Genomic DNA, 18,597 nt, shown 5'->3' on the forward strand with positions numbered 1-18,597 from the left:
GAGTAAGAGTAAGTTTAATAGTATAGCCAACTGCTTAGCTTCAATTTATTTATAGTCAATCTAATAGCTAATTCATACGATAGTTACTTATAAAACATCACTACATAATCCTACATATCATACACATATTTTGTCTTGGAGCCCGTGTACAGCTGGCTACAAATTAGTAGCTCATATCTCTTCCCTCTTATCTTTTTAAAATATGGTCATAACTGGTTTATAGCGTGCTATTATACCTACTAAGGTGGCGCCGGCAGACGTACAGATTGAACACGGGCTGGAGCGGCGGCTTGGGGTGGCGCGGAGAATCATTGCTCCCAGTACTTCCTTTGTATTACTTCTCCGTTCCAAAATGTTTAATGCCGTTAATCTTTTATGCACGTTTGATTATTTATTTTATTTTTTAAATATGTAACCTATATGTATATGCATAAAAGTATATTTGATAATAAATTAAATAATATAAAAATAATTAATAAGTATGTAATTTTTTTAAATAAGACGAATAGTCAAACATGTATAAAAAAGTTACGGCGTCAAACATTTAGGGACAGAGCGAGTATATGATATCGTTGACTTTTGAATGATCATTCATCTTATTCAGAAATTTTATTTAAATATATAAAATTATAAGTTATACTTAAACATCTTGTAATAATAAAATAATTAATAGTTATATATTTTTCTAAATATTACGAACGATCAAATATAAACATAAAAATCAATACTCCGTATTTCGTGTAAAAACATAAGCAGTACTAAACTACTGCTACCTTCGGTTTTTGATAAATTATGTCATTTCTTAACCCACTCACGTGAACGGCTGAACCAAATTTGAGTACATTAATATATTTTAGAAAAGAAATTAAAGTAATTGAGGAGTGATAAAAACATTATACTGTCTTCCAATCTTGCATAATAGGCGTCAAAAGTGTCACTGTCAATCTGGATACTCCTACCGATACTCATCAAAGTTTCTTAACGACTAGTACTTAAATAAGAAAAATAGTACAAAGTACATGCACATCGAATCTGGGCCTTCACCCTCTTTTTCTTTAGAAAAAAAATTATTTCATTATCATCCATTCATGATCTTTGCTTCAACACAAAGGAGACGGATCTAGAAAATTAAATTATAGTAGTAGTTCCAGAATACAATAATTTTACACTAATTTTCTTTGATACTATCGTGCCATCTTCATTATTTAAATAATTTAATCACATATTTTACGGCGGTGGTCAGGGCTACTACCAGTACGTAGTAGCTCCGAACCAAAGGTCGTACTATATCAATTTTCTGCAAACCGACACAACACTGATGATGGCTACGTACAGAGTCGGTACAGTAGTACTAGTACTGACGTCAAACAACAGCTCATCAAGATAGTCACATCGATGTTAAACAAAGGTTAAAGGTGGTCAGAGTGAGAAAAATTTTAAAAGAAGTGGCACGTATCGGATGTTGTAAGGGGTTTTCGGACATGAATGAAAAAACGAATTTCACGGCTAGCTTAGAAACCGTGAGATGAATCTTTTGAGTCTAATTAATCTGTCATTAGCACATATTGGTTACCGTAACACTTATGACTAATTATGGACTAATTAGGCTTAAAAGATTTGTCTCAAGATTTCTTACATAACTATGTAATTAACTTTTTGGTTTATCTATATTTAATATTTTATTTAGATATCAAAAATTTAATGTGATGTTTTTAGAAAAAAATTTTAGAAACTAAACAAGGCCTAAACGAAGTTCACCAGCCAGGAAAGCGATGGGTTAACAAAAATTGGCCTCGTCATTTTGCTTTTAGTGATTACTCCACTGCTTTTTTTTCTTTGACCCATATTTTTTTCCTTTTGTCTCATAATATAATATGTGCATTCAAGTATATATTAATTAGCACATTTTTCATCATCAAGTATCCAAGCATGTTACATGTAGTTATAACTTTTTCCTAATCTTTGGTTTAGTGGTGGTTGTGTCAAATATTATGGAATGGAGAGAATACAAGAGAAACCACCTATTAGTGATAAAATAATATTTAGAGGTAATTTTTTATATACGTATTCTTAGTGATATAAAAATAAAGAATAAAAATTAAACTATGATAAAATTATTAAAATCAACTCTAAATTTATGTTTTAAAATTTAAAGTTTAATTTATAAGTATAAACAAAAGCGAAAAAAATCCTTGTTTCATCTATGTACAGATGCAGGGAAAATCGGAGATCGGAAGAGCACAAATGACTCTCTTCCCCGGTGATTTTTCAAACAAAAAAAAAAAGAGCACCAATGTGGTGTAGCAGTAGTTTATGATGATCCAAATCATAGCAAATGTAAAATTGTCTGGTCCAACAATATTACACAAAAGGATTATTCAAAGCAAAAGATTGGCAATAAAAGATTGGCCCAAACCACAATTCACTTAATATAATTTGTTGGTTTTGTTTTTAGATCGAATTTAGACTTTGGCCCCATTGCCGCGCCGCACGCGCGTCCAGCGGCCCACTCGCTGCTGCTTCGGCCGTATCGGATTTTGTGTCACGAATAAGTCCACTTAAGGTCCTTTAACTTGTCACGTAGTTTGATTTTCGTCCCTACGTCGCAAAACCAGATATAACATGTCCCTTAACTTATAAAACCAGTACAAACAAGGTCACTTGGCGGTATTGTCGCTGGTTTTGGGTGACGTGGCGTATATGTGGCCTCTTTGACTATGTGATCGTTCCACGTGACACTGACGTGGCGCTTTCCCCTAGCTTCAACTTGTTTGAAACAAACTAGTACTAATCAGTAGACAGCGAGAGATGAGAAAGAGGATGCGCGTGTACAGATGCTCACAAGCAAGGATTAGGCGAAAGCAGTAGGATTTCCACGGGGCGTTAATGCCGGTGCTCACGGGGATTGATGTTGCTTGGCTTAGTTCGGCGGCATGAGGTAGAGGTGGCTGTGACATCGAGGTAAGCAAGCAGCTAGCTTCTTGGCCGGTGAGAACGCCGACGAGTGGGAGGAGTGGCTTCATCTTGAACCCGTTGGGCACCACCACGGCGAGGAATGGCCTCTGCCGGTTCACGCGTCTCACATCCCGCGCTGTGCTCGCCGCCACGGCCGCTTCCACCACCGCAACCAGCAGTAGCAATGGCACCAGCAACAACAACCTGCCTCTGCCCCCACCACCCCCTTGCCGGCAAGCACCGCCACCACGCTCACTACCTTCGCCACCACCATCACTCCTTGCCAAGGCTTTCGATGACTACCAGTGCTCTAATTCGGCGAGCTCGACGTCGTTGATGCCCTCCTCCTCGTCGGTCTCCACTGCCACTTAATCTCACCAGCTGCCCTCGCTCCCCTTCTGATCTGCCCTTGCCGACGGTGAAGGGGGAGACCGAGTGAGAGAGAGAAAGGGACAGAGAGGCCCCCTCCTCGCCGGTTGCCGCCCCGCTGACGAGATGGCATGCTCGCCGGCCGCCACCGCCACCTAATCTGGTCGGCTGCCCTCCCTCCCCTTCTGATTTGAGCTTGCTGACAGTGAAAAGGAGACCAAGTGAGAGAGATGAAGGGGTAGAGAGATAGTTTATCTTTTTTTCTCATATCTAATTGACAGGTGGATCCTATGCTGACTCAACCGACTGATGTGGGGAGCCCACGTGCCACGTCAGCTAAAATGATCCATAATATTGTCGAAGGACTATGTTTATACTGGTTTTAGAAGTTGGGATACTCGTTGTATCTGGTTTTGCAGTTCAAAGACAAAAATCAAACTGGGCAGCAATTTAAAGGACCTCAAATGAACTTATTCCTTTTGTGTATCGCCGTTGACTCGGTGGACCAGCCCGGCCCATTTGTCAGTACTGTTTTGGCCCAGCCCAATGGCGAGCTTGCGGCCTATAAAATCGAAGATGGCCCCGGCCTGCTGTTTACGGAGCGTGTGAACATTCGCCCACCCGTTAACCCGCGAACACTTGCTACGCATAAAGTTTACATACATACATATATATAAAATCTTCTGTGTACAGCCTATATATATATAATATTTTAATGTAAATTTTTTGTATATATATTTCTAAGATGATATTTTTCACGTAGATGTTTTTTATTAAATAGTTTGTGTGTTACAAATTTTGAGCCCCTCTTTTAGCTTTTGTTTATATTTATAAGTTAAATTTTAAATTTCTAACTAGATTATGAGGTTCTTTCATTACATTTTATTTTTTACATTGACTTTTAGATCGCTAAAAAGACGTATATAAAGTTTTATTTATAAATAACATTTTATTTGCAAATATGTCATTCATCATTTTTTCCTAAAAAAACAATCACCCTCTTGTCTCTTGCATAAATTTTCTATACACAAAATTTTTATATATAAAGATATAATTTTATATATACAAATAAAACTATAAAAATTTACATATATAAACTTTCGGTATATAAATATGTCCTTGACGGCTAACTTCTCCCGTTAGACTCACCCACGGAAAGTTACTGATCCAGCACCGTCCATTTGGAAACGGACGGTTTGGATCTCTTTGGCGATGCCGCCTGGGTGGGGGCGAGAAGCGTCGACGTGGCGTGATGTCACCCGACCAATCGGAGACGCCCGAACACGAATCGCCGGGCCCACGCGGAGGCACTTATGCAAATCAATCCCCACACATGTCATAATTTACGTATGAAGTTCACGCTGTAGAACTACCCAAGGGTCTATTAGAAATATATTACTTGTTTAGAGGGTTATTTGAAATTAGAAACCGTCCAGAAGGGCAGAACCTATATATGCAGATGCCACCCTGAGGTCTCGGAAATTTGAACATCGAAGAGCTTTTCGCCCTCTCCACCTCGCTCGCTGCTGCTGCTGCTGCTGCTCGCGCGGCCATGGCGATGGCGAGGGCGCGCTGCTCGAGGCAATCCGACACCCGTCGCCGCCTCGTGGCTGTAGCTGTCCTCGCCGGTGTCCTGCTTCTTCCGGTGGCGGTGGCGGAGGGGGAGGGGGAGAACAGGTCGGCGGCGAGGCAGTGGGCGACGGGGAAGGACGAGGGGGAGCTGGTCTCCGGGGAGGAGTCCGGCGGCGGGGGTGGGTCGGTGGTGGAGGACGAGTTCGCGGGTGGCTTCGGCTCCCTCGACAGCATGCTGCAGTGGGCGATCGGTACGGGGCACGTCGAATCCCGGATTCTGTCGATTGAATCTCCCGATTCATTTTGGGGATTTAAAATTTTGAAGTGCAAAAGTGGCGGATTTCGTTGGCGTTGCCGAATTGCAGCTCAGTAGTATGATTGCAGCGAGTAATATCCGAAATGCTTTGATTGGGGTTAACTTTGCGTAGTTAGAAGTAGAGTGAGAGTGGTAGTTACTGTTATAGTAGTCTGCACATTGGTACGAATAGTTTATAAATTCGGTTTGTGTGATGCTTATCGTAATCGCTTGCAGAGTTAATCTTAAGTTGTTGGAACTAGTAGGCTGTGGTTGTTACTGGACTATAATGTTTTAGTTGATTCTGGGGACATGTCTGCATTTTGATGGGTTCTTCTACCTTGTCGAGGCAGGGAATTCGGATCCGGAGAAGCTGAAAGAACAGGCAGAAGGTGTGCAGAAGTTATCTGCGGATGATCTGCTCAAGCGACGGATGGAAATTAAGGTGAGAAATGCTACTTCAGGATCAAATTTCTGATTTTTTTTGTCACTGTTGTGCCATTGTGGTTTGTCAATGCATTATTATGACACTTTCTGATTTACTACATGGTTGTATTGTTTGTAACTTTGTATCACATAGACTACGCCTCTAGCTTATAGCTGCAGACTGATACATGCTTATGTTCTTGCTGTGGTTTGAACTTTGGATTGCCAACACATTTGTTCAGATGTCAACCGAGAAAAGTTTATTTGTTCTCTGTACATTGTTTTGGCACCAATGCGGTCGTAAGAATGATATTCCTGGAGTTCACCCAAATCAATAACATACTCTGTTAGATTTTGTAAAATTTTTATTTCATTCATGCCTTCTGTTGCACTGTTATGGATCAAATAAAAATGGAACAGTTTATATCATTTATGTAACCAAATAATATGGGCTTCTAATTTATTGGGGAATTAATTCTATCAATAGGCAAGCTATTGGTCCTCTACAAAGAAAGACAATGCTGAAGCGTGATTTCATGACATGGTTGTGTTGAACCCTGTGAATTTTTCTTGCAGGAGTTGATGGAGAAATTAAAGATGCCATCAGATGCTGACTTAATGAAGATTGCGATTGCTGATTTAAACAACTCGTCCATTTCAGTGCAGGATCGCCAGCGTGCATTGCAGGAACTATTAGTTCTCGTTGAGCCCATTGACAATGCTAATGGTAAATATGCTCTTGTCCATCTGAAGGCTATCCATTCAATGATCTGCAAATCATGCAAAATATATTCTTATAAGTACCGCAGATTGAATATCTAACTTTTAGCCTTATAGAGTTTAGATATCAGAAATAGTGTAGTTTTCTTGTCATATCAGTCGTTTAAGATTAATACAAGTGATTTAATGAGATGCTCGAAGCCCAAGCATCAAGTATTTTACTAGTTTTCACAAAAAAAAGAGTATGCCTTTTAGTATAATGACCAAATCCAATCTTGTAATTTGCTTGCTTATATCTGATACGACAGCAGAACTTTTCTTTTTTAATTTGCGGAGAAGACTTGTATGACTATTTAACTTCAACTTGCAAATATAATTTTCAAAGTAATAAATGGCATGTCAACATATGGTTCTAAAATTTGATGAAATAAAACATTGGTAGCCTATTAATGTATGAACATGAAACTTCAACTTATGAAAAAAAAAATCAAAATAAGAAGAAGGGCATGCCAATATGCAAGCTCTTCGTATTCCATTTGATGAAGCAACGGCCAAGGGCTTATATTTTTTGCATGCAGTTTTTAGAAAAGCAATGTTTTGAAGTATATTTTTCTTGTGTTTATGAACAGACCTTGACAAACTAGGAGGCCTTGTTGCTTTGATTCAAGATCTTAATAATGCAAATGAAGAAATAAGGACTACCTCTGCATGGGTCCTGGGTAAAGCCAGTCAGAATAATGCCCTTGTCCAAAACCAGGTAACTTCATTGATCATGCATTAAGGGGCATTTTTATTTCAACGAGCTATCTTGTTTGTTCATGGCATTTTCATCATTTTTCTCTATGAACTTTATGTGGTACCCATAGTGGATTTTCCTTTTAATAGTTGCTTCTCTGGCGTGTTTGAGTTCAGGGATTAGTTGTTCTATTTTGTTGAAACTTGAAAGCACTTCTGATCATTGTTTTCAAACTGATTGTTTCATCCTTGGGCCAGATCCATGGTTATGGAGCTCTGGCAAGATTAGTGAAGATGGGTTATGCCACTTCCGCAGAAGAAGCTGCAAAGGCACTGTATGCTATATCCGCTTTGATTAGAGACAATGTAAATGGCCAGGAGGCATTTCAGTTGGAAAACGGAAGTGCAATGTTGCAGGTAGTGAAAGGTCTTTCTTGAAAGTACGCACATTCTTATTTTAGTTCTCACAGCTATTCCCTTTTTGCAGCACATATTGGTGAGCAATGGTGTTGATCTTCGGCTTCAGAAGAAAGCAGTGTTTCTAGTAACAGATCTAGCAGATTTTCAGTTAAACTCTGGAACATCAGGACTTCCTTTCTTAAGCGATCGTGTTTTTCTGAAGTCAGTGGTTGATATGCTGTCAAAATTTGACCTCGACCTTCAGGAAAAGGTATAGCTCGTACTGCTTCCAGGTTAGCAGCAAAATTCAGTACTTTTCATGATAATTGTTGTTTATACCCCCCAATAGTTTATTTATTTCTTGTGGATATACCCCTACTGGAATGTATGTTGTTGGCTCATATAAGGACTTCTCTCATATGTCTGCAAGATGCATATGAGCAACATAACTCTATCTGAAATCTGTTTTTATCACTTTACATGAATAACCTCTTTGCTTGGGTTACACTAGCCACTTCATAAAGTGTATTATATGTCTGATTTTCCGAATAACAAGTGTCATGCCTGTGGGTTGCAATGTATCTGGAGAAGGATGGACAAATGGTTTTACAGGGTTCAGTTTTTTCTTTTCAGTTTTTCTTGTGGGTCGTGGGAATACCGAATTTTTTTTGGGTGGCTCTGCCATTTCTATGTGGGGAAAATATGATGGTTCGGGAGGAGGACGACTACTTCTCTTTTATTATACTAGAGAGGTCTAAAAATGTAGTATTTTGCTTGTCCAATGATGAGAATAATGTTTAATTGTTTACTTCAATCGTTAATTGACAAAAAAAAAACAATCTGCTGTAAAGTTTTGCCTGTTACTACCTAACGGTCGATCCTGGTCTGTTTTTACTTGTATACAGGTTTTGTTGGCCATCAAGAGCCTACTGAAGCTTTCATCCACTGAAGCGACAGATTTTCAGTCATGTGACCTCGACAGTGTGCTGTATAGATTGGGCGTGCAGTTGGAGGAGTTGCCATCAGAGGAGCAAAAAGAGTATGCCGGAGAGGTGGATGACCTCCGGAGAGAAGTCCAAATGTTGTTCAAAAACAAACTCAAAGAGGTGAACAAGTTTCCTTGTGCAGTTGCTATTGTAATTCAGGTGTTGTAATATCTGAGCTAACGCAGCTTCTTATCTGCTATGACCTGCAGGGTACAAAGATTGCATTATGATACTAGGACGAACTTAACGATGGATGCAGTATCCAATTGAGGATTCCTTAGAATTTTCAGGAGTATAGTTAGATGTTTGGGACCATTCTTGCCGCGATCAGAATCCTCAGGGAGGCTGAGATGGGAGTCATGGAATATTTATCTGTAGATCTCTGGGAATGTGGTGACATAGTGTCGGTAGGATTTTATTGACTCGTAGGTTAGAAATTGTATAACTTCTTTTTGCGAAGCTAATTATGATCACTCCCTGTTCTGTAAGTTGGCACTTCAATGAAGCAAATTTTCCCCAATATATGCCGTTTCACTTGCAGCTGCATCTTCCTTTTTTTGAGAACGTATGCAGGTACCAGATTCCATGTCGATCATCATATCACTTGTATTTGTGACTTGGGAATATTTTCTCGTTACGGTTACTCTGTGATCGGGTTGAACTGTTAACTGGTTAATTTTACTTCATCCGTATTTCAATTGATAACACTACTGATACTTTAGCACATGTTTAATTATTTGCCTTGTTTTAAAAAAAATTACATAATTATCATTTATTTTATTATGATGGATTTATTACTACATATATTTTAATTATAATTTGTATTTTTGTATATTCTATCTTTTAATAAGACGAATAACGAATGATTAAACATGTGCTAAAATGTAAAAAGAGTATTATATTACCATCTCTGTCAATATAATATAATAAAGCAACTCAACTTGTGATCATGTATCTGACGGGGTAGTATTTGGCATAACTACGAACCCAGCTAGTTTGGCGTGTTTATTTTCCTGTTCTAACAGCGACGAAATTTCAGACAAACGTCGACGCTGTTTACCCACGCAGCCACCACGCATTCACGTTAGGCATGCCCCGTAATGACAGGAAACCGATCTGGCACGTGAAGTCTTCAGCTCTGGAATGAGAGTACTCTCTTTCTCAGGTTTGTCCACGTCACCACCACCTTACGCATAGATAAAAATTATGATTACATTTATATTATTTTCTAATATAATCACTGACTTATATTCCGTATAAGATTTAATGATATAGAAGTAATTACCACGTGTCAGCCACCACGTCCAAGGAGAGGGGTAGGTAGTTGGCTACGTGCGACCTCCCGTCCCCTCACCCGCTCTCCTCCCTCGCCTTGGGCTGGGCGCTTCTTCCTTCCCTTGGCTTCCCCTCTCCTCCCTCCCTCAAAACCCGCTCCTCCTCCGCTCCCCCCCCCCCCACCCACCTCTCGCCTCCGCAGCGACAGCGAGCGGCGCGCGACCGACCGAGCGAGCGCATTCCTTCGTTCGTTGGTTCGCAGGATGGAGGCTGCTGCCGCGGTGGTCGCGGCGCTCCGGCTGCCGGCCGCCCCGGCGAGGGGGCGGCTGGCGGCGGGGGGCGCGTGGGGCGCGCGGAGGGTGGGGCCGCCGGGGTGGGCGTCGTCCTCGTTCTCCTCCGTGGTGGCGAAGATGGAGGGCGGCGGAGGAGGAGGGGGGAAGGGCGTGCCGACCACCAACTACGTGGTGCCGCTCGACAAGGCCACCGGGATGACCCGCCCGCTCGTCGAGATCCTGCGGGACCTCAACAAGCGCGTCCCCGACAAGATCATCGACCCCGAGACCAACACCGTCCCCTGGTCAGTGCCTCCCCCCGCTCCCCCTCCCCCCTTGATCTGCTGTTCTCTCGGCTGCAGGGTGTTGACCTCGCACAGGAAATTTCATGATCTGTTGTTGCTGCAATAGGATATAGGCGTAGTCAAGTTTGATAGGTGAATGTGTTCCGCGACTTCGCGAGAATGAGTGGCATGATTTCATTTGGGGGGATTTCTGTAGAGTAATTGTTGCAATTCACACGTTTGGAGATAAAGGTGGTACCTTTAACCTTTTTCACCTAGCACATCGGATGGATGGATGGAAGAGCTTTGCTTTCCATTATTCCATAGCCCATGAATTTCAACCAGCAGGACAAAGTCAATCGATTTTTGCTTTGTGCTCCTTATAAATTGGAAGGGGATACCATTGGTTCTACCTCTACCATCAAAGGGTGGGTAGGGGCACATTTCATCAGCTATTGATGACTATGCGGGCCTATAGGAGATTAGGATGGTTGTGATATTGACCTATTCTGCAATCTGCACCTACCGAAATCCCTGACTTTGTCTGTTATTCAACTACTCATAAAAATGGAGTTAAGAGTAGACTATGCAATTAGATGACCAGGCAGTAATCATTTGTTTCCTGAAACAACTAGACTTTATCATTTTTTTAAGCAACTAGGCTATATCCTTTTTTTGTTTTTTGAAATCAACTAGCTTTACCACTCATGTAGTTGATGTTCTACAGCCAGCAGTTTAGGTTCTTGCTGGCATGTTTATAGGTTTGGGACATCCATTTGATGGGGAAGTTGCTTGAGTAACGTGTTCTCCTGTTTCAATCCTTGTTTAGCAAATACTTCCTCAATTCCAAAATATAAGCATTTCTAGTTTTCAAATTTTGTACCACAATATAAACATTTCTACACTGGTTCCCATGATGTCGATCATTCCAATGATTTCAGAGCCAATTAGATGTTTAGAAAGGGAATTTAATCAATTCAAAATACAGAAATTGACCAATAAAGTGACTAAAAAGGAACCTTTTGACATTTCGTTAGTATATGCTAAGCAATTTGGAAATGCTTATCTTTTTGGACGGAGGTAGTATTATGAAAAGTCAATGGTCAACTGTTTGATTTGTGAATTTATTTAGTTGTTCATTTCATAAAAGGTCAAATGAGGACAATTCTTCTAATCTAAAAGGAGGAAATGTTCTCGCACCTTCGAATTTGGAAATTATTATAGCTTCGTAGTTCTATTATAATATTCTACTATCCTTTTGTAGGCAGTGTACTTATGTTAGTTAAATGAAGCTAGAACATTTGTTTTCGTTAACTTGTATCTTTGTGGAATAGGATTCTATAGTTTATTAATAAACAGTTAGTTGATGCATGCCATGATTCAGATAAATTGGATGAGCTGAGATGCTTCATTGTATTCCTGGTTTTTGTTGAAGAAAAACATAGTGGTATATATCGATCCGGCAAGAGGAAAAATACCTGAGGATTTTTCTTTTTTAAAAAAGGGAAGCTTGAGTGCCACTAAAGGATATCTTCCCCATTCTTAGTAGAGAGTGGTGTCACTAGCTGTATGCAGATCTCTTTAAAAGTACATTTTGTGGAAGAATTAATACTTTGGCTTTTGATAAGAAAAGCTGTTGCTACATATGCTGGATTAAACTAGCAATGGATGTTGCCGTGTACATTCAAAGATGTATTCGTCTCTTTGGATTTACCCTTTTTTTCCTGTATTTGCAAATTGTCTTGATGCTCTTTCTCTTTACTTGAACTGCATGTTGATAGGAAAGAAATGTAAGCACCTCAAGGTGTGAAGTTATCTCATATAATCAAATGGAATGTTCAGAGATTAGTAATCCCATTGTCTAATGTAATCTTTGTTAATATCTGATTATGCAGGTACCATGCCAATAGAATGCTGAGCTTTTATGCACCAGGTGAGTTCTCTTTGAGATTTTAAAATACTTTGTGCTTTCTTTCCGTTTATTAGAATGCTCTTTTCTTCTGGCTCCTGATTGGTTGTACTATAGTTTGGCACTGGCAGATGTTTTTTTACAACACTTCAGAACAAAGTGGATACATGTTTATGTTAGTGTCCTCAACTCTCACAAATGTCACATGAAGCAATATTAAGTAAAAATAAATATAGCACTATTGTAATTGTAGGCCTGCACAAAGATAACCGAATAAGTAATCTTGAACATTCGCTGTAGAAAAGCACCACCGGATGCAAAGAAATATGATGTTACTATTCCCTTTTCAGGTTGGTGTGGAGAAGTCCGTGATGTTACTTATTCTGACAATGGAACTGTAACCGTGGTTTATCGTGTGATTCTGAGAGGAACCGATGGAGAGGTATTTCTTCTCTTTACATTGCAGTACTCTATAGAACTACAACATAGTTGATCATAGCAACATATACATGGAAACAACCTTCTTTCTTGTTTTTTTTTTCTGGCTGCCCCTTCTTCGATTCCTTAGGTCAGCATAACACTTGTATCTTTTTGTGTGGGTGCAGGCATACAGAGAGGCCACTGGCACAGCACCAGTGCATGAGGGCCGCAATGACGACGCTGTTGCGGCTGCGGAGGAAGCAGCTTTCTGCAAAGCCTGCGCACGGTTTGGTTTCGGCCTCTACCTGTACCACCAGGACGAGATCCCATAGAGGAGAATGGCTTTGAGAGACTCATTTCTGCAGAGGAGCTGCTGGTCACAAAATTTGTAGGAAACACTGAGATAGATTTTCGCACAAGGCCTGGTTTTGCTGAGCATATTTACAACACAGGGAAAGCCTGTAACTTCAATCTGTTGAGTCCATGTCGCCTGGCATAGCTCTTTCAGATAGGAAAAGTAAATCGGTGTTGATGCTTAATTGATGTATTTATATCAGTTTCTGGAGCTGAATTTTTTATATGGATGTTTTTGTTATCGTTACTGAATGTTAATGAAGTTGCTTCGACCATTGATTACATTCGTTGTTTGCTTTGCATCTCTGAATGTTCATTTATCTGGCAAGACTGGCATCGCAACTTTAACATTGTGGGTATGATTTGTATCCACGACTTGATCCCAGCTACTTGTTTGTTTCGTATTATAAAATATTCTGATTTTGTTTAGATGCATATATGTATTAATGGTATGTGTAAAATCTTATAACGTGGAACGAAGGGAATAACATTTATCAAGACCACAATTGTTGAGCTGTGTGGAAATTACCAATTAAGTTTTAGGGTATAGTCTACTTTTGGCCCTTGCAATTTCGCTCAAGGTCTTATTTTAACGGAAAACTACAAAACCCAGACAAATGACACATAGAACATTTGCAGTAATTTTATTTGAAATAAGTGTATCTTTTTCTAGTTTACGCTCTTGTTATGTTTTTTGCTGATACAGAAGACATTTAATTAAGTCCATAATTATACAAATTTAAATAAAACTACTATCATATTAATTAGAACCACTCAATAAATGGCTTACAGTTATTTTAAAGCAGTGAAAAACAACCGCTTTGTTGTTCATTTTTTTTAAAAGTGGACTTCCAGCAAAGCTGGAGAGGGATAAAATTTTATCTTTCTACCTCTGTTTCAGAATACACCTGCTTCTAAGCTGTTGCCCTTTCAAAACAAGAGCAGTAAAAAAGGTATTTTTTGAGGGGAAAAAAGCAGGTAATTAGCGGTAAAAACGAGCATTTATCCATTTGAACAGCCTAGCCCACAGGTGGGCCTTCTGGATTCTGTTGGGCCCATCTGGAACACTCTGGAGTCTGGACTTCTCGAACCAACCCGCCACGGTTATAAATCCACGAACCCGCATCCGCAAGAGATGCGACCCGACCCGAAACGAACCGAACCGAACCGAACCGAACCGCTTCGAATAAGCGTCGACGCGAAGAGAATCGAGAGACCGCGTGCGCATCCGCTCCAGCTCGAGCTCGTCGTCTTCTCCACCATCAACAAGCTCGGCGCGGCGATCCACCCGGCGGCGAGCGGCTGCGGGGAGTAGCGGGCAGCCCGATCGGGAGGATGGCGGAGAACCCGCAGCTGTTCGGGAACGGGATGCCGGTGCCCTTCTACGGCGAGGTGTTCGTCCTCGCCCGCGACGGCGTCGAGTTCCACGTCGACAAGATCCCCTCGTACGTCCCTCCCTCGTCCTCTCGCCCCGCACCACCCCTCCTTTGATTCCTCCCTGGATTCGCCGCGCGGAGCGAAAATTTGACGTTCTGGGGGTTCTCGATCGAGCGAGGGGTCGTGGTTTGTAGATGGGGGGAATTTGGGGGTTATGTTAGGCATAGAGGGGGTGGGATTTGGTTGGCGCGACGAATCGAGCCATGGGCACGAGGATTTTTGTCTGGGTTGATCCGAGCGCTGTAATCGGCGGTTCCTCGTTGATCTGTACGCTTGATAATTGATAGGTCACAAGCTAAGCTGAAACCCTTAATCTTGCGTTTGGTTGGGGAAAATGTTACTGTTCCTTCCTGAATTACAGCAAATGGGAAACATTTGGGGGTTTGATGTTAAAGTAATGAGCAATTGAGCGCTGCTGTTCACCATCCCATGCTGTGATTACCACGAGAAATGCGTATTATTTGTTCATTAGAGACGATGAAGCGCTCCGCTTATTCATCTTGGAACGTTCATATCCATTGTAAATAATCTATTGCTTCTTTGGGCTGATCTCTTCTACTGTGGATGGTATGCTGGTTGTCCTCAGAGCTCCTGGTGGTAACGCGAAAACGAAGGGCACGATTTACCTGTCGAACATAAGGATGGTCTTTGTCGCCAGCAAGCCTGTTGGGAACTACTTTGCTTTTGACATGCCCCTGGTGAGTAATGACAACCTGGGAAGTTCACTCTGATAGGATCAATTGGTTTCAGTTTCTTGATATAATTTGCTTGATGGTTTCACTGCATAATGATAAAATCTAAATGTTCTTGCACTGCAAACTCTTTGCAGTTATATGTGCATGGTGAGAAATTCAACCAGCCAATATTTCACTGCAACAACATATCAGGTTTCGTTGAGCCGGTAAGTACTGGAGCATCACATAACACATGGATGGATGGATGTAGATTCTGACAGATTTGGCATAGCAGTATAGCACTTACCTGGGCACTTATAATGTAGGTTGTTCCAGAGAGCCAGAACAGGGCCCTGTACTCGACGCACACTTTCAAGATCTTGTTCAAGGAGGGCGGTTGCGGCACCTTTGTTCCTCTCTTCCTGAACCTGGTTGCGTCTGTGCGGCGCTACAATCAGTTCGAGGCCCAGTCTGCCGCGAATGTGGCGCCGCGTGTGGACCCATTGCAAGCTGTTCAGACCCCTGTTGATGATATGATGCGCCATGCGTGAGTGCTCAATCTTTTAGGCCTTATTTAGTTCTTAAAATTTTTTTCCAAAAACATTACATCGAATTTTTGGACACCTAAATAAAGCATTAAACATAGATGAACCAAAAAACTAATTGCACAGTTATATAAGAAATCTTGAGACATAATCTTGCCTAATTAGTCCATGATTAGCCATAAATGCTACAGTAACCAACATGTGCTAATGACAGATTAATTAGGCTCAAAAGATTCGTCTCGCGGTTTCTAGGCTAGCCGTGAAATTCGTTTTTTCATTCGTGTCCAAAAATCCCTTCCGACATCCAGTCAAATATTTGACGTAACACTTCTCCTAAAAATTTTCTCAATCTAAACACCACCTTAACTGGTTTCCTGGTGTGTCATCTGTTTAACAATTTTGCTGATACAAGAACTCACACAGAATCTACTGTCTACAGGTATGTTGATCCGAATGATCCTACTAAGATTTTCCTTCAGCAGCCTGCACCAGAGTCGCAGCTGAGGAGGAGAAACTACCACGGACCGGCTGACAATGCATAGTAGTGTTCTTACTTGATTGTAAAAGAATCCATTTGTTCGAGTCTATGAGCATATGGATTTTGACCTCTCGGGTGCTTATGATGCTATTACGTGGGTGTGAAATGAAAGCTTCATGTTGCCCAAAACCTATTGTATATCTTTCCTGCCATATTCAGTTGCATATCTCAATAATGATGTACATATGACGTGTCCTTTTGGACATGTGCAAAAAAAAAATGGTTTGCTAATTTGCTTGATACTATGGCGCATGAGATTATCAATGTTGTTTGTTCTAGTGTTCGTTGCTAGGCAGTGAAAAGTTTTGGGGGTTGGAAACAGCCAAATGTAATATTTGCAAACGAGAGAAATAATTTATGAATAAAACATTTATATACATATTCTTATAGATTTAAAAGTTAATGCTGGAAGAAAAAACTTTGATAGAAAAACAATCTAAAATTAACTAGAATATAAGATAAAAAAATTAAATTGTCTCTTATTATAAGTAGAAGCTATATTATAAGTAGAAGCTAAAAGATAGTATCGCTATGGTGCTGTGAACAATGTGCCAATTAAATTAAGTAGTCAAAATATAAATTTTAAAACTTTACCATAAAATTGTTTTTAGGGTCTTTTTATGGTGGTTCTGTTTTAAGCATTGACATTTAAATATTAAGTAATTATAGAAATTTGAATTATAAATTACATTTTCGTTAATACGCCAAACGGTGTTTTCTTTCCTGTACTTGGCCAAACGATGGGCCTTACTTTTTCTTGAAACCGAGAAGAACTGGTTCCACAACTCCACTGTTCGTCTGTACTCCTTTAAATTTCGCTTTCAATAAAAGCAAGTAGAATGTGGTCCGTGTCAATAAGCAAATAAATAAGCTGCCATGAGTACTGATTGACAAATACGAAACAATCATAATGTATCTGCATGATTTAATTGGCATGAGCGTGTTGTCACATCGATCCATTTGCAGCATAAGTAATCAAGAAATGGATTGCCACAGGTGCCACCAGCTGCCACAGACTCAACATGGAAAATGACACGCTTGCAGATTAAGCTGTAAAAATGGGGCTGCCACTGAATTTCTGAAACAACAAAAGCAGATACACTACAATAAGCACCTAGCATTTGGTGGTAATCTTATTGACAAAATCCTGAAACCTGATAAGACTGATAACTGAAGTTTCTGCAGGCATGCTGGTTTCCTTCTATTTGCTTGGTCTATCCTTGCAACTTTATCTTCATGGATAGCAGCCATGGGATGAGCCGATGACTGGTAGGGTACTGGAAGACAGAGGTGCCATCCCTGGTTATTGTTGAAGCTTTTAAGAGTCATGAACTCTTGAAGCATCTACTGCCGATCGCAGGATATATAGAGTGGTTGCATAACCAGCCCATTCACTAGTGTTCTTGGTGATGTTTTAGTTATGTTCGCACCATGATGTAGTGTAGATTTTAACACCATGATGTAAAGTAAAACCAAATGATTGAGTTCCTAAGGATAAAATTACTTTAAAAATCATTCGATTTTATGAACGAAGTAACGGAAAATCAAAGAATTTTTTTTATTCCTACAAATTTTAGAGAGACAACATAGGAAAATTTTCATATACTCAAATCTTTTAAAAAAATTTCTATAAAGTAATGTTATCATATATTCATATTCCTTCATTTTTCCTGTCTATATGGGTTAAAATTCCTAAAAAAAAATAGGCCCATAGTTTGTGCTTAGGCTATTTGTGGACGGATAAGCGGCTGGCTGCCTGTAAAGCCTGTAAAAATATCCAGTAAAAATACAAAATCTATCGGTGCTTCTGAAGCTAAAAATATTCAGTAGAGGGAGACAGCTCTGAAGACAAAATAGTAGTCCATTTCAGTTAACAATCTCTTGGGATAAAACAGTATCAGACAATTTTGTCTGCAACAAAACTGGTGTCTTTTTTGTTTGGGCCATGGATCAAGCCAACTCGAGAGCATCTCTATGCATTTGCATGAGATGGAGACAGCTCGTGATAGGCAGATAGCATCCAAAATTTTTTTAGAACAAGGAAATTATGAGGGAAGGGAAGATCACGCGAAAAAGACCTGTCCATGAAAAAGGAGCATCCAGGATACACGACGAAACCTCGGCTGTACGCTTCTTACCCACGGTGATTTTGTCATTTTTAATGGGTATGATAATTTTTCTTAACCTTAATTTTACTAAATAATATATAAATATTTACACTTTAAGTCTGTGTTTAGTTCTCAAAATTTTTTGGGAAAGATGTTACATCGATGTATACGGTCACAAGTTTAAAGTATTAAACACAGTCTAATTATAAAAAAAAATTTTAGATTTCGTCTGAAAACCGCGAGATGAATCTTGAGTCTAATTAACCCATCATTAGCATATGTTGGTTACGGTAGCACTTATGGCTAATTATGTACTAATTAGGC

The 18,597-nt window shown here is 40.1% G+C and overlaps 3 protein-coding genes across 3 annotated transcripts; all 3 read left to right on the forward strand.

The window, feature by feature from the left end:
* Nucleotides 1-4,822: 4,822 nt before the first annotated feature.
* On the forward strand, nucleotides 4,823-8,979 carry LOC102706223 (hsp70 nucleotide exchange factor FES1). The gene is made up of 8 exons (XM_006660769.3): nucleotides 4,823-5,147; nucleotides 5,545-5,636; nucleotides 6,194-6,344; nucleotides 6,967-7,094; nucleotides 7,331-7,489; nucleotides 7,560-7,742; nucleotides 8,377-8,577; nucleotides 8,667-8,979. Exons 1-8 carry the CDS (start codon nucleotides 4,877-4,879, stop codon nucleotides 8,685-8,687), a joined length of 1,206 nt encoding a protein of 401 aa, XP_006660832.1. The 5' UTR covers nucleotides 4,823-4,876; the 3' UTR covers nucleotides 8,688-8,979.
* A 976-nt stretch (nucleotides 8,980-9,955) lies between these two features.
* Nucleotides 9,956-13,269, forward strand: LOC102706501 (DNA repair RAD52-like protein 2, chloroplastic). The gene is made up of 4 exons (XM_006660770.3): nucleotides 9,956-10,309; nucleotides 12,184-12,221; nucleotides 12,548-12,639; nucleotides 12,803-13,269. Exons 1-4 carry the CDS (start codon nucleotides 9,996-9,998, stop codon nucleotides 12,947-12,949), a joined length of 591 nt encoding a protein of 196 aa, XP_006660833.3. The 5' UTR covers nucleotides 9,956-9,995; the 3' UTR covers nucleotides 12,950-13,269.
* An 886-nt stretch (nucleotides 13,270-14,155) lies between these two features.
* On the forward strand, nucleotides 14,156-16,420 carry LOC102706781 (UPF0664 stress-induced protein C29B12.11c). The gene is made up of 5 exons (XM_006660771.3): nucleotides 14,156-14,416; nucleotides 14,995-15,106; nucleotides 15,238-15,309; nucleotides 15,409-15,629; nucleotides 16,067-16,420. Exons 1-5 carry the CDS (start codon nucleotides 14,307-14,309, stop codon nucleotides 16,167-16,169), a joined length of 618 nt encoding a protein of 205 aa, XP_006660834.1. The 5' UTR covers nucleotides 14,156-14,306; the 3' UTR covers nucleotides 16,170-16,420.
* The last annotated feature ends 2,177 nt before the right edge of the window (nucleotides 16,421-18,597 follow it).

The sequence above is a fragment of the Oryza brachyantha genome, chromosome 9, assembly GCF_000231095.2.
Source record: "Oryza brachyantha chromosome 9, ObraRS2, whole genome shotgun sequence".
Lineage (NCBI taxonomy): Eukaryota > Viridiplantae > Streptophyta > Magnoliopsida > Poales > Poaceae > Oryza > Oryza brachyantha.

Excerpts from the sequence above, each read along its gene's own strand:
- LOC102706223 (XM_006660769.3), top strand. The coding sequence starts at position 4,877 with ATGGCGATGGCGAGGGCGCGCTGCTCGAGGCAATCCGACACCCGTCGC. Across the intron at positions 5,148-5,544 it reads CATGCTGCAGTGGGCGATCG|GGAATTCGGATCCGGAGAAG; the intron begins GTACGGGGCACG and ends TTGTCGAGGCAG. Across the intron at positions 6,345-6,966 it reads GCCCATTGACAATGCTAATG|ACCTTGACAAACTAGGAGGC; the intron begins GTAAATATGCTC and ends GTTTATGAACAG.
- LOC102706501 (XM_006660770.3), top strand. The coding sequence starts at position 9,996 with ATGGAGGCTGCTGCCGCGGTGGTCGCGGCGCTCCGGCTGCCGGCCGCC. Across the intron at positions 10,310-12,183 it reads GAGACCAACACCGTCCCCTG|GTACCATGCCAATAGAATGC; the intron begins GTCAGTGCCTCC and ends CTGATTATGCAG. Across the intron at positions 12,222-12,547 it reads GCTGAGCTTTTATGCACCAG|GTTGGTGTGGAGAAGTCCGT; the intron begins GTGAGTTCTCTT and ends TTCCCTTTTCAG.
- LOC102706781 (XM_006660771.3), top strand. The coding sequence starts at position 14,307 with ATGGCGGAGAACCCGCAGCTGTTCGGGAACGGGATGCCGGTGCCCTTC. Across the intron at positions 14,417-14,994 it reads CACGTCGACAAGATCCCCTC|AGCTCCTGGTGGTAACGCGA; the intron begins GTACGTCCCTCC and ends GGTTGTCCTCAG. Across the intron at positions 15,107-15,237 it reads TTGCTTTTGACATGCCCCTG|TTATATGTGCATGGTGAGAA; the intron begins GTGAGTAATGAC and ends AACTCTTTGCAG.